Below are 12,588 nucleotides of genomic sequence, written 5' to 3' on the forward strand. Positions count from 1 at the left end.
GCCAGGCTGGTCTCTAACTCCTGGCCTCAAGTAATCCACCCACCTCGGCCTAAAGTGCTGGGATTACAGGCATGAACTGCTGTACCTGGCCCTGCTACTCCTGATTAATTGCCCTCCTCATTAAGAAGCTGGGATGGGGATGGAGGGCCTGATGGGGGGCTCCTGGGTGGGAAAGGCCCTCGTAGGAGACCCAGAGCTCCCTCCCCTTTGTTTTTTGTTTTTGTTTTTGAGACGACGTCTCACTCTGTCACCCAGGCTGGAGTGCAGTGGCACAGTCACAGCTCACTGCAGCCTCAGCCCCCTGGGATCAAGCAATCCTCCCACCTCAGCCTCCCAAAGTTCTGAGATTACATGCGAGTGCCACCACACCCAGCTGAGAGCTCCCTTTTGTTGTTGTTGGGTTTTTTTGTTGTTGTTGTTGTTTGTTTTGTTTTGTTTTGTTTTGTTTTGTTTTTTGAGACAGGGTTTCGCCCTTGTCGCCCAGGCTGGAGTGCAATGACGCGATCTTGGCTCACCGCAACCTCCGCCTCCTGGGTTCAAGCGATCCCCCTGCCTCAGCCTCCCGAGTAGCTGGGATTACAGTCATGCACCACCACACCCAGGTAATTTTGTATTGTTAGTAGAGACGGGGTTTCTCCATGTCGATCAGGCTGGTCTCAAACTCACGACCTCAGGTGATCCACCTGCCTCGGCCTCCCACACTGCTAGGATTATAGGCATGAGCCACAGTGATCAGCCTTTTTTCTTCTTTTTCTTTCTTTCTTTCTTTTTTTTTTTCTGTTGAGATGGAGTCTCATTCTGTCGCCCAGGCTGGAGTGCAGTGGCGCGATATTGTCTCACTGCAACCCCTGCCTCCCAGGTTCAGGTGAGCTTCCTGCCTCAGCATCCCTAGTAGCTGGGACTGCAGGTGCGTGCCACCACGCACTGCTAATTTTTTGTATTTGTGGTAGAAACAGGGTTTTACCATGTTGGCCAGGATGGTCTCGATCTCTTGACCTCATAATCCGCCTGCCTTGGCCTCCCAAAGTGCTGGGATTACAAGCATGAGCCACTGTGCCCAGCCTGTTGTTGGTTTTTTGTTTGTTTGTTTGTTTGTTTGAGACAGAGTCTCACTCTGTTGCCCAGGCTGGAGTGCAGTGGCACAATCTCGGCTCACTGCAACCTCCACCTCCTCGGTTCAAGCAATTCTCCTGCCTCAGCCTCTCAGGTAGCTAGGATTACAGGTGCCTGTCACAACACCCAGCTTATTTTTTGTATTTTTAGTAGAGACAGGGTTTCTCCATGTTGGCGAGGCTGGTCTCGAACTCCTGTCCTCAGGTGATCCACCTGCCTCATCCTCCCAGAGTGCTGGGATTACATGTGTGAGCCACCGTGCCTGGCCGCTTTGCTGTTCCTTAAACCTGCCTCGGGGCCTTTGCACGTGCTGTGCCACCTGCCGGGAACACCCTTCCCCCGGCTGTTAAAATGGCTAGCTGCTTGTTTCCATCCATACTTCAGCTAAAATGTCAACTCCCCGGAGAAGGCCCTCCTGCCCAGCTCGAGCAGTCTCATGAACACTCACCCACCCCCACATTTTCTCTTTTTTCTTGCCTTAACATCTGTCTCATGAGCCCTGTCATTTCGGGGCCTGTCACTGCAGTTCTGTGTCCTACACACTCAGCATGTGGCTTGGCACACAGTGGGTGCCCAAGTGCAGGTGAAATGACTGATTCTGTGAGCTGAGTGTGGGAGAGGTCATCAGAAGGTCCTTTATTTATTTATTATTATCATTATTTTTTGAGATGGAGTCTCATTCTGTTGCCCAGGCTGGAGTGCAGTGGTGCAATCTCAGCTTACTGCAAACTTCACCTCCCAGGTTCAAACGATTCTACTGCCTCAGCCTCCCAAGTAGGTGGGATTACAGGCACCTGCCACCGTGCCCAGCTAATTTTTTTTTTTTTTTTGAGACAGTCTTACTCTGTCTCCCAGGCTGGAGTGCAGTGGTATGATCTCGACTCACTGCAACCTCCGCCTCCCAGATTCAAGCAATTCTTCTGCCTCAGCCTCCAAGTAGCTGGACTACAGGCATGAGCCACCATGCCCGGCTAATTTTTTTGTATTTTTAGTAGAGACGGGGTTTCTCCATGTTGGCCAGGTTGGTCTTGAACTCCTGACCTCAAGTGATCCGCCTGCTTCGCCCTCCCAAAGTGCTAGGATTGCAGGCAAGAGCCACCGCGCCTGGCCAGCTCTGGGTATTTCTCAGTAGCGGGTCTCTGGGATCTCCCCCTGCATGGCCTGGGCCACCCCCACCCCCTACTCACCTCGCTCAGCAGGAAGAAGAGTGTTGTCCTACTGTGCCTCATGCTGCTGGCATCTGTGGCCCTGCGGAGATGGTTGTGAGACCTCCAGACCACTGGGAGCCCAGGTACGGCCCTGTGGGGCACCCCCTAGACAGGAGCTCACTCCCACACTCTCTGCACCCTCCCTTGAACCCCAAGGACATTAAATCAAGGTGGCATGGACCACATCACAGGCACCAGCGTGAGACACCCGCCCGGACTTTGCAGTGGTCCCCATCCAGGGACAGCAGCCAGGTGCCCAAAACCCCTCCCCACACCTGTCCAGGTTCAGCAGCCTGGGTGGGGGCATCAGGACTGGCGAAACAAGGTCTCCCGGTCCCAGACACATGGGAGACCCATTCAGTTCCCAGAGTGGCTCTGATGGTTTCAGGGGGATTACGAGACCCCAGCCCCTCTCCTGAGACCCCCTCAAGCTCAAGAATAAGCTTGCTCCAGGAGACCCAGGCATGTCTGGCACTTACCCCCACTGCGGAGTCCTGCCTGGGTCCCATGACCTCCTGGGTAGTGAGGGAAGGAGGGGAGAAAATGACCTGGCCAAGAGGGAGGCCCAGGGCTCCCTCAACACCCACTCAGCAGAGCCCCTTAACTGTCTGGGCACCAGGCCAGGACATAATCCACACACTTTCCTTGGGTGAGGCTCCCAGTGGGTGGAGGGCAGAGTGTCCAAGAGGGCCTGAGGGGACAAGAGAGAGTGGCCAAGAGGGTGGCCGGGCATGGAGGGGGAGGGGCAGGGGAGGGCAGAGGAAGGAGGGGGGAAGGAGGGAAGGGAGGCGTAAGAGTGAGGAGGCTGGGTGAGAGGTGTTAAGATTAATTGTTCATGTGTTTGCATATGATAGCGTGAGAGAGAGGGCTCGAAGGAAGATGGTGGTAGGGGAGGAGCAGCTCTGGGAATGGGGGGATTTTATCAACTCAGAGTCTAGGATATCTGCTTCCAAGCAGAGCCCATGGGGTGTGGCCTAAGGAGCTTGGGGGCTCCAGGAAAGCTGCTGGCTGCGCTGTGCCGCCCCAGGCAGATCAAAGACCTTCTCTGGTCATTGGCTGGGCGCAGTGGCTCACACCTGTAATCCCAGCAATTTGGGAGGCCGAGGCGGGTGGATCACAAGATCAGGAGATCGAGACCGTCCTGGCCAACATGGTGAAGCTCCGTCTCTACTAAAAATACAAAAAATTAGCCAGGCGTGGTGGCAGGTGCCTGTAGTCCCAGCTACTCGGGAGGCTGAGGCAGGAGAATGACGTGAACCCGGGAGGCGGAGCTTGCAATGAGCTGAGATCGCACCACTGCACTCCAGCCTGGGCGACAGGGTGAGACTCCACCTAAAAAAAAAAAAACAACCCTCTCTGGTTGACCCCCTATCCACAAACTGTTGGGGCTGCAGATGCAGCTGGAAATGGGGCTCCCAGGAGGGTGATGGGGTGGGGTGGGAGGTGGGAGGGGGCTGTGGCCAGGGGAAAGGGGCTAATGTGTGAGGCTGTTGGCCTCCAGCACTGCTGTAAGTTAATGTTTCACCAGCATCGCCAGCTGCACAGGAGGCCCTGACAGCGTCTCCCCTCCAAAGATCATCAAAGCATGACCCAGCCTCAAGCCAGCGTTTGTCCCTCTGTGCTGGGTGACCTTGACCCCGTGGCTTCCCTGAATGTCCATTTCACAGCCAGCCCTGAGGGGGCAGCTCCAGGCTGGAGTCGGGAAGACGGCTTGGGGACACCTCCCAGGACAAGGCACACGACTCACACCCAGCACTGAGCCTCGGTGTCCCCATTCTGATAGAAAAGTCTGGACAGGGGCCAGGCACGGTGGCTCACGCTTGTAATCCCAGCACTTTGGGAGGCTGAAATGGGTGGATCACTTGAGGCCAGAAGTTTAAGACCATATTACCATATTAGCCTGGTTAATATGATAAAAATACAAAAATTAGCTGGGCATGGTGGCACACACCTGTAGTCCCAGCTACTCAGGAGGCTGAGGCACAAGAATGGCTTGAGGCCAGGTGCTGTGGCTCATGCCTGTAATCCCAGCACTTTGGGAGGCCAAGGTGGGTGGGTCACCTGAGGTCAGGAGTTCAAGACTAGCCTGACCAACATGGTGAAACCCCATCTCTACTGAAAATACAAAACATTAGCTGGGTGTGGTGGCAGGTGCCTGTAATCCCAGCTACTTGGGAGGCTGAGGCAGGAGAATCGTGTGAACCCAGGAGGCAGAGGCTGCAGTGAGCTGAGATCGTGCCACTGCACTCCAGTGTGGGCAACAAGAGCGAAACTCTGTCTTATTAAAAAAAAAAAAAAAAAAGAATGGCTTGAACCCAGGAGTCAGAGGCTGCAGCGAGCCAAGATTGCACTACTGCATTCCAGCCTAGGTGACAGAGGGAGACTGTCTCAAAAAAGAAAAAAAGAGAGAGAGATGGGGTTTTGCCATTTTGCCCAATTTGGTCTCAAACTACCAAGCTCAAGCAATTCACCCGCCTCAGCTTCTCAAAGTGCTGAGATTACAGTGGTAAGCCACCATGCCCGGCACCCCCAGTTTTGTTTGTTTGTTTTGAGACAGGGTCTCACTCTGTCGCCCAGACTGGAGTGCAGTTGTGCAATCTCAGCTCACCGCAACCTCTGACTCCCAGGCTCAACCAATTCTCCTGCCTCAGCCTCCCTAGTAGCTGGGATTACAGGCACACACCACCACAAAAATTAGCCTGGCTAATTTTTGTATTTTTAGTAAAGATGGGGTTTCACCATGTTGACCAGGCTGGTCTTGAACTCCTGACCTCAAATGATCCACCTACCTTGGCCTTCCAAAGTGCTGGGATTACAGGTGTAAGCCACCACACCTGGCCCTATTTTTTTTTTTTTTTTTTTTTTTTTTTTTTGAGACGCAGTCTTGCTGTGTCGCCCAGGCTGGAGTGCAGTAGCGCGATCTCGGCTCACTGCAAGCTCCACCTCCCGGGTTCACACCATTCTCCTGCCTCAGCCTCCTTGAGTAGCTGGGACTACAGGCGCCTGCCACCACACCCGGCTAATTTTTTGTATTTTTAGTAGAGATGGGGTTTCACCGTGTTAGCCAGATGGTCTCGATCTCCTGACCTCGTGATCCGCCCGCCTCGGCCTCCCAAAGTGCTGGGATTACAGGCGTGAGCCACCACACCTGGCCGCCTTTTTTTTTTTTTTAATTAGCAAGGCATACTGTCGTGCCCTTGTAGTCCCAGCTCCTCAGGAGGCTGAGGCAGGAGGATCACTTGAGCCTGGGAGGTTGAGGCTGCAGTGAGCCAAGACTGCACCATTGCATTCCAGCCTGGGCAACAGAGCAAGATCCTATCCCAAAGCAAAAAAAAAAAAAAAGTTACCTCCTCAAAGAGGCCTCCCTACCTTCTCAGCAAACCTGGACACCGCAGGTTGGTTTGGCCACAGTCTCAATCTGTGACTCCATGGCCTTCCATGCCACGTGCAGAGATCTCGTGTGATCTCCTGATTCTTTTTCTTTCTATTTTTTTTGAGATGGAGTCTTGCTCTGTTGCCCAGGCTAGAGTACAGTGGGGCGATCTCAGCTCACTGCAACCTCCGCCTCCCCGGTTCAAGCGATTCTCTGCCTCAGCCTCCTGAATAGCTGGGATTACAGGCACCCGCCACCACGCTCAGCTAATTTTTGTATTTTTAGTAGAGACAGTTTCGCCATGTTAGCCAGGCTGGTCTCAAACTCCTGAGCTCAGGAGATCTGCCCGCCTTGGCCTCCCAAAGTGCTGGGATTATAGGTGTGAACCACCGCACCCAGCCAAGTGATCTCCTGATTCTTATCTGTCCCTGCACCTTGAGTGTGTGGATCCCCTGAAAGTAAAGACATGGTCCCCACTGTGACCCCAGCACAGAGCCCAGCACATAGTAGGTGCTCAGTTAATGTTTGTCACACGAGTCCATAACTCAGGAGGCCTTGGATGAATGGTAAGGGCTTTATTTCCTCAGGTTCTGCTCCTCCCCAGGGACCCCAGCCGCATCCATGCCCCCATCTCTGTTGGCTCCTCAGGGCTCACTCCTGGAGGTGGTGGGCAAAGGACAATCTGTCATTCACGGATCCCTGAGGAAGGAACACACAGGGAAGCATTCAGACACCAACAGGCTCTGAAGCCCAGGCTGGTCCTGCTTGGGACGGCAGCTCCCCCAACCCTGCTTTGGCCCCAGGGCTGAGCCCGCAGCCCAGCCCTACCTTACCATGGACACCTCGTCCAGGTTCTCAAACTTGGACTCATCCCGGTGACAAAATCTCACAGCCATGACCACAGACCCGATGAGCAAAAGAGACACCAGCAAACACACGACCACCACCACGCTCGGGTTCCTGTGTAACTCACGGGGCCTAGTGTCACCTGGAGCTGGGGAAAGGAGCTCAGAGTCAGCACTGGGCCCTATTCCCCACAAGCCTAAGACACCCACCAGGGCCCAGAGCCTTTTAAATCTGTTCTCAGGAAGCTGACCTCTCTTCCCTCTCCAGTTGAGGCTGCCACTTTTTAATCATTTATTTTAGAGACAGGGTCTCACTCTGTCACCCAGGCTGGAGTGCAGTAGTGCGATCACAGCTCACTGCAGCCTCTATCTCCTGGGCTCAAGCAATCCTCCCACCTCAGCCTCCCAAGTAGCTAGGATTACAGGCATGCACCACCATGCCCAGCCAATATTTTTTTTTTTTTTTTTGAGACAGAGTCTCGCTCTGTCATGCAGGCTGGAGTGCAGTGACGTTATCTCAGCTTACTACGACCTCCATCTCCGAGGATCTAGTGATCCTCTTACCTCAGCCTCCCCAGTAGCTGAGACTACAAGTGTGTGCCACCACACCCAGCTAATTTGTGTATATTTAGTAGAGATGGAGTTTCACCATGTTGCCCAGGCTGGTCTTGAACTCATTGGCTCAGGTGATCCACCAGCCTCGGCCTCCCAAAGTTCTGGGATTACAGGTGTGAGCCACTGAGCCCAGCCTAATTTTTAAATTTTATTTAATTAATTACTTTATTTATTTTTGAGATGGAGTCTTTTTTTTTTCTTTTTTCCAGAGGTGGAGTCTTGCTCTCTCTCCCAGGCTGGAGTGCAGTGGTTCAATGTGGGCTCACTCCAACCTCTGCCTCCTGGGTTCAAATTATTTTCCTGCCTCAGCCTCCCAAGTAGCCCAGATTACAGGCACCCGTCACCATGCCTGGCTAATTTTTGTATTTTTAGTAGAGACGGGGTTTCCCCACGTTGGCCAGGCTGGTCTTGAACTCCTGACCTCAGGTGATCCTCCCGCCTTGGCCTCCCAAAGTGCTGGGATTACAGATGTGAGCCACCACGCCCAGCCATTTTTATTTTTATTTATTTATTTATTTATTTGTTTATTTATTTATTTATTTATTTGAGACAGAGTCTCACTCTGCCACCCAGGCTGGAGTGCAGTGGCACGATCTCAGCTCACTGCAATCTCTGCCACCTGGGTTCAAGCGATTCTCCTGCCTCAGCCTCCCGAGTAGCTGAGATTACAGGCGTCTGCCACCACGCCTGGCTAATTTTTGTAGTTTTAGTAGAGACGGGGTTTCACCATTTTGGCCAGGCTGGTCTTGAACTCTTGACCTCGTGATACACCCTCTCCCTGCCCACCCCCCCGGCCTCCCAAAGTGCTGGGATTACAGGCTTGAGCCACCGCGCCCCGCCATTTTTAGATTTTTTTGTAGACACAAAGTCCTGCTATTTTGCCCAGGCCCAAATACATAACGTATAACCTGTCTCCCCACCACAGCAAGTATTAGTTTCTCTCTTTGCCCATCGCTGCGTGCCCAGCCGTGACATACACTAGGCACTTAATAAATGCGCATAGCATGAAGGGCTTTAGACAATGGAGCAGAGACAGGAAGCCCTTCCTAGAGCATTCTCGGGGCTGTACCTCCCCCTGGTGGTCAGTTTCCAAACTGCAGCCTGTTACACCCGCCACCTCCCTACAAACACCCAAATCTCTTAATACTCACCTGGGCCAGGGGGCTCCAAGTTCTGGTCAGTGGAGGTCAAGGGCTCCGTTCTGGGGCTGTGGGAAGTGGGGCTCCAGTGCAAGGTCAGGGATTCGGAACTGGGGATGGTGGAATGGGAAGAGGGGGTGAGCTCTGCACTGGGGGAGCCAGAACTAGGGTGCGTGATTATCTCTGGTTGTGGGGAGGAGGGAATCATCCTTGAATCTGTGGAGCTGGGGCTCGGCTGGATGGTAGGGGTTGTCCCTGAATTTGAGGGACTGAGGTGGGTTATGGAGTCTGTCTCCAAACTCATGGTGCTGGAGTAGGATTTGAGGGGTTCCCCTGAACTGTGGGTGCTGTGGGCGAAGGGAGAAGAAATCAGAGAGCTGAGAGGTGATGTCTCCATACTGTTCTCTGAGGTCACAATATCTGGAAAGAAAAACATCATTGGAAACTGGGCGCGGTGGCTCACGCCTGTAATTCCAGCACTTTGAGAGGTCAAGGTGAGAGCATCACTTGAACCCAGAAATTAGAGACCAGCCTGGGCAACATAGCGAGACCTTCTCTCTCTCTCTCTCTCTTTTTTTTTTTTTTCTTTTTTTGAGATGGCGTCTCGCTCTGTCACCCAGGCTGGAGAGCAGCGGTGCGATCTCGGCTCACTGCAACCTCCACCTCCTGGGTACAAGCAATTCTTCTGCCTCAGCCTCCCAAGTATCTGGGATTACAGGCGTGCATCACCACGCGTGGCTAATTTTTGCATTTTTAGTTTCACTGTGCTGGCCAGATTGGTCTCGAACTTCTGACCTCAGGTGATCCATATGCCTTGGCCTCCCAAAGTGCTGGGATTACAGGCAAAAGCCATCGTGCCCAGCCTTTTCATTTTTATTTTTAATTAATTAATTTTTTTGTCCAGATCATAGGGAGACCTGAAAGATTTAGGACACCATGTGAGCACTAAGTGGAAAACTGAAGCTCCCCCTCAAATTCGTGCTCCTGGTCTGAAGTCCCACAGCCCGGGTTCAAGTGCAGATCAGCGTTTCCAGTCCTCTTGGCTGAGAGCTCTATAAGTCCTTTGGATATGGGAAGTGACTGCATCCCAGGCAGTGCTGGGTAGCTCCTTTAAATTTTCTGGGACTCAGTTTTCTTTTCTGTAAAATGGAATTCATGTGGAGTTGGTGCCTCTGACAGTTCATCAGTCAGGTTCATAGTGGGTGTACGCAAGCCAGGTGCTCCCAGCTACTGGGGAGGCTGAGGCGGGAGGATTGCCTGACCCCAGGAATTCAAGGCTGTAGTGCGCCATGATTGCGCCACTGCACTCCCGCCTGGGAGACATAACGAGACCTTGTCTCTACAAAAAAAAAATAAAACAAAAATTAGCCAGGCATGGTGGTGCATGCCTAGTCCCAGCTACTCAGGAGGTTGAGGTGGGAGGATCGCTTGGGTCCAGGAGTAAAGGCTGCAGTAAGCCATGATCATGCCACTGAACTCCAGCCTGGGCAACAGAGTGAGACTCCGTCTCAAAAAAAAAAAAGAAAAAAAAAAAACCCACAATAGAATAGAAACACAGTGGGTGCACAGTGACACTCAACTATAAAGATCCACCTATGAGCTCAGAGAGGATCAGCCCTAATTTTCTCCAGGTACCCCTAGGCTAACCTCAACTTTAATGGAAGACACAAAGACACAGGCGCTGGGAACATGTCTCTGGAACCCACCCTTCTGCGTGTTGGTCCAGCCACTTCGTGGTTCCCATCCCATCCCAGGCATGGAGTCCAGGGACCAGGCTGAGGGCGGGTAAGCAGTTCATGAGCCACCTCCCACAACGACTTCCCACCCAGTTCCAGGTGACTGGGCCTCTTAGGCACTTACAAGTTCATTCATCAACTCTCTGCTCCACCCATCCACTCTGCTCTGGGCCAAACTTTGTGCTTCCTCCTTGACTCACCCTAGGCAGCAGAAATGCGGAAATAACACACAGCACTGGCCCTGAGAGGGGGCTGGGTCCACATGCCACCCTCCCCAGATCTCTGTGTAGCCCCCCAGGCCCTGTGGGGTTGACAGCTGAGTATAGAAGAGGCATGGAACTCAGGCTGGACTTCATCCCCATTTGACAGATGAGAAACTGAGGCTCAGAGTAGCAGAGGGTCTGGCCTGAGGTGACTGGGGAGCTGGGCAGAAGGCCCCTCAAGGACCTTTGTCTTCTGTTTCTGCTGAAATGAAGATGATTCAGAGGCCATAGTGGACCCCAAGCCAAGTCAGAATTCTGGTGAGCTGAGTGCTTAGTGAACTGAGGAAAAGCTGCGGACTTGAAAAAGGAAGAGTTGGAGGACACAAGCCCTGCTGAGTGCCTGGCACTGAGTAGGCACTGGTGAGCTGCTGAAGAGTTGACCGGAAGGTAAAAATAAAGCTGTTTCTAGGCACTGTGCTGGGTGTTTACTTTTCCCAGAGTCTTCTAGACTGGGAGGCTCACATGAGCCTAATCTGGGTCTGGGACAAGCTGGACTGAGCCTCAGTTTCCTGAGCTATGAAATGGGGATAAAAGTGGTGCCTTCTGAATGAAACCCTTCCCTGCAATGAGCATTTCAGCAGCCATGGTGGCCTCTGCTCTGCTATTACAGGTCTGTGAGGTAGGACACCGGTCAGAGAGTGACGACATAGTGGCAGGTAAAGGGCAGAAAAAGGGAATGCGAGAAGCTCAAGGCTCCTCCCCTCCACCCTAGGCACTGTCTTATAGGAGAGCAAGAGGGAATTAAGTCAGACACCCAGAAGAACTTCTCATGGGAACCACAGATGTTTGATGACCAGGAAGTGAGTCCCTGTTCCCTGGAACCCCCATGGCCCTGCGGTCTTCACCATTCTCTCTTTGGGGATTGGCTAAAAGGAACAGATTTGAAAAGGAGCCCCAAAGTAGGTGTGAGGCCATCTGTGGCCTCCAGCAGGTTCAGGGCTCACTGGAATTGCAGAACCCACAGCCCCAGGGCTTGGGAGCAGCGGTGCCTCATCTGTCCTCACAGCTGCTCCGTTTGTTTCTGGGGGAAAGGGCAGCCTTCCTCGGAGGGCTGGCGGACCAGCGTGGCCTGAGGGAGGGGTCCAGAAGCCAGGTGTGTGACTGGGCTGTGCGTCCCCCACCCCCACCCTTCCACTTTCTGGAAGCTGAGCCTCCCTTTTACCAGCTCTTACCTGTAAAGGAAGTAGTACTGTAATTCCCATCAGCTTTCAGCAGCAGCACCAGCACCAAAAGCAGAAGTGGCAGCAGCTGGGGGCATGCCATTCCTGTGCCGGGAGGGTTTGCCACCGGCTCTGCACAGGTGTGTGGCCAGGTGTGTGCCCAGGTGCCAGCTCCTTGCACCTGCGCGTGCGCTCCCTGCTGGCGGAGCGCGGGGCTGTGCAGGGGCGAGGCGCAGGTGGGGCTTCAGGGTGTGGGACCTCCCCGGGGCGCTCCTGTTCCCCCGGGTGCGGTTCTCGCCCTCTTCACCTGGACTCCACCCCTTCTAAACACGACGACCCAGAAGCTCTCAAAGCCAGTCATCCACTAAAGACACCCTGCCCCTGCCGTCCTCTTTCCCGCTGCTCCTGGCTCCACAGCTGCCCAAACCCCTGCTGTCACTCCCTCTGCCGCTCCTCCAGCAGGTTGCCCACTCTGGGAGCACCAATTACTCCCACCTCCCTCCTATCCCTGAACCCACAGGGCTGGGGATGTCCTTGTTCTCCTCTGTCCTCGTCCTCCTCTGTCCTCTGTCTCACCCAGACTGGGGCCTTTTGGGGACATGACTGGAACCTTCTAACCTTCTAGCATTTCTGTTATGGATTTTTCTTTCTTTTATTCTTTTTTTTTTGAGACGGAGTCTTGCTCTGTCACCCAGACTGGAGTGCAGCGATGCAATCTCGGCTCACTGCAACCTCTGCCTCCCGGGTTCAAGTAATTCTCCTGCCTCAGCCTCCTGAGTAGCTGGCGCCCGCTACCAGGCCTGGCTAATTTTTGTATTTTTTAGTAAAGACAGGGTTTCACCATGTTGGACAGGCTGGTCTCGAACTCCTGACCTCAAGTGATCCACCCGCCTCGGCCTCCCAAAGTGCTGGGATTACAGGCATAAGCCACCGTGCCCAGCCCCCAATTTTTCTTTTTTTTTAAGAGACGGGGTCTCACTCTGTCGCCCAGGCAGGAGCGCAGTGGCACAATCACAGCTCACTGCATTCTCGAACTCCCGGATTCAAGCAACCTCCCGCCTCATCCTCCCAAGTAGCTGCGATTACAGGCGTGTACCACCATGCCCGGCTAATTTTTTTTTTTTTTGAGACTGAGT

At 53.4% G+C, this 12,588-nt stretch overlaps 1 protein-coding gene and 1 long non-coding RNA gene across 2 annotated transcripts; one reads left to right on the forward strand and one right to left on the reverse strand.

Annotated features, from left to right (window-relative positions):
• The first annotated feature begins 2,019 nt into the window (after window positions 1-2,019).
• On the forward strand, window positions 2,020-10,704 carry LOC134760630 (uncharacterized). The gene is made up of 2 exons (XR_010138439.1): window positions 2,020-2,404; window positions 9,935-10,704. It is a non-coding gene; the product is annotated as an uncharacterized LOC134760630 (long non-coding RNA).
• On the reverse strand, window positions 6,214-11,555 carry CIST1 (colon, intestine and stomach enriched 1). The gene is made up of 4 exons (XM_054539926.2): window positions 11,465-11,555; window positions 8,306-8,713; window positions 6,528-6,688; window positions 6,214-6,393 (listed from the first exon to the last, which is right to left on the reverse strand). The coding sequence occupies exons 1-4, from the start codon at window positions 11,553-11,555 to the stop codon at window positions 6,346-6,348; spliced, it is 708 nt and encodes a 235-aa protein (XP_054395901.2). The 3' UTR covers window positions 6,214-6,345.
• Window positions 11,556-12,588: the final 1,033 nt, after the last annotated feature.

The sequence above is a fragment of the Pongo abelii genome, chromosome 20, assembly GCF_028885655.2.
Source record: "Pongo abelii isolate AG06213 chromosome 20, NHGRI_mPonAbe1-v2.0_pri, whole genome shotgun sequence".
Classification (NCBI taxonomy): domain Eukaryota; kingdom Metazoa; phylum Chordata; class Mammalia; order Primates; family Hominidae; genus Pongo; species Pongo abelii.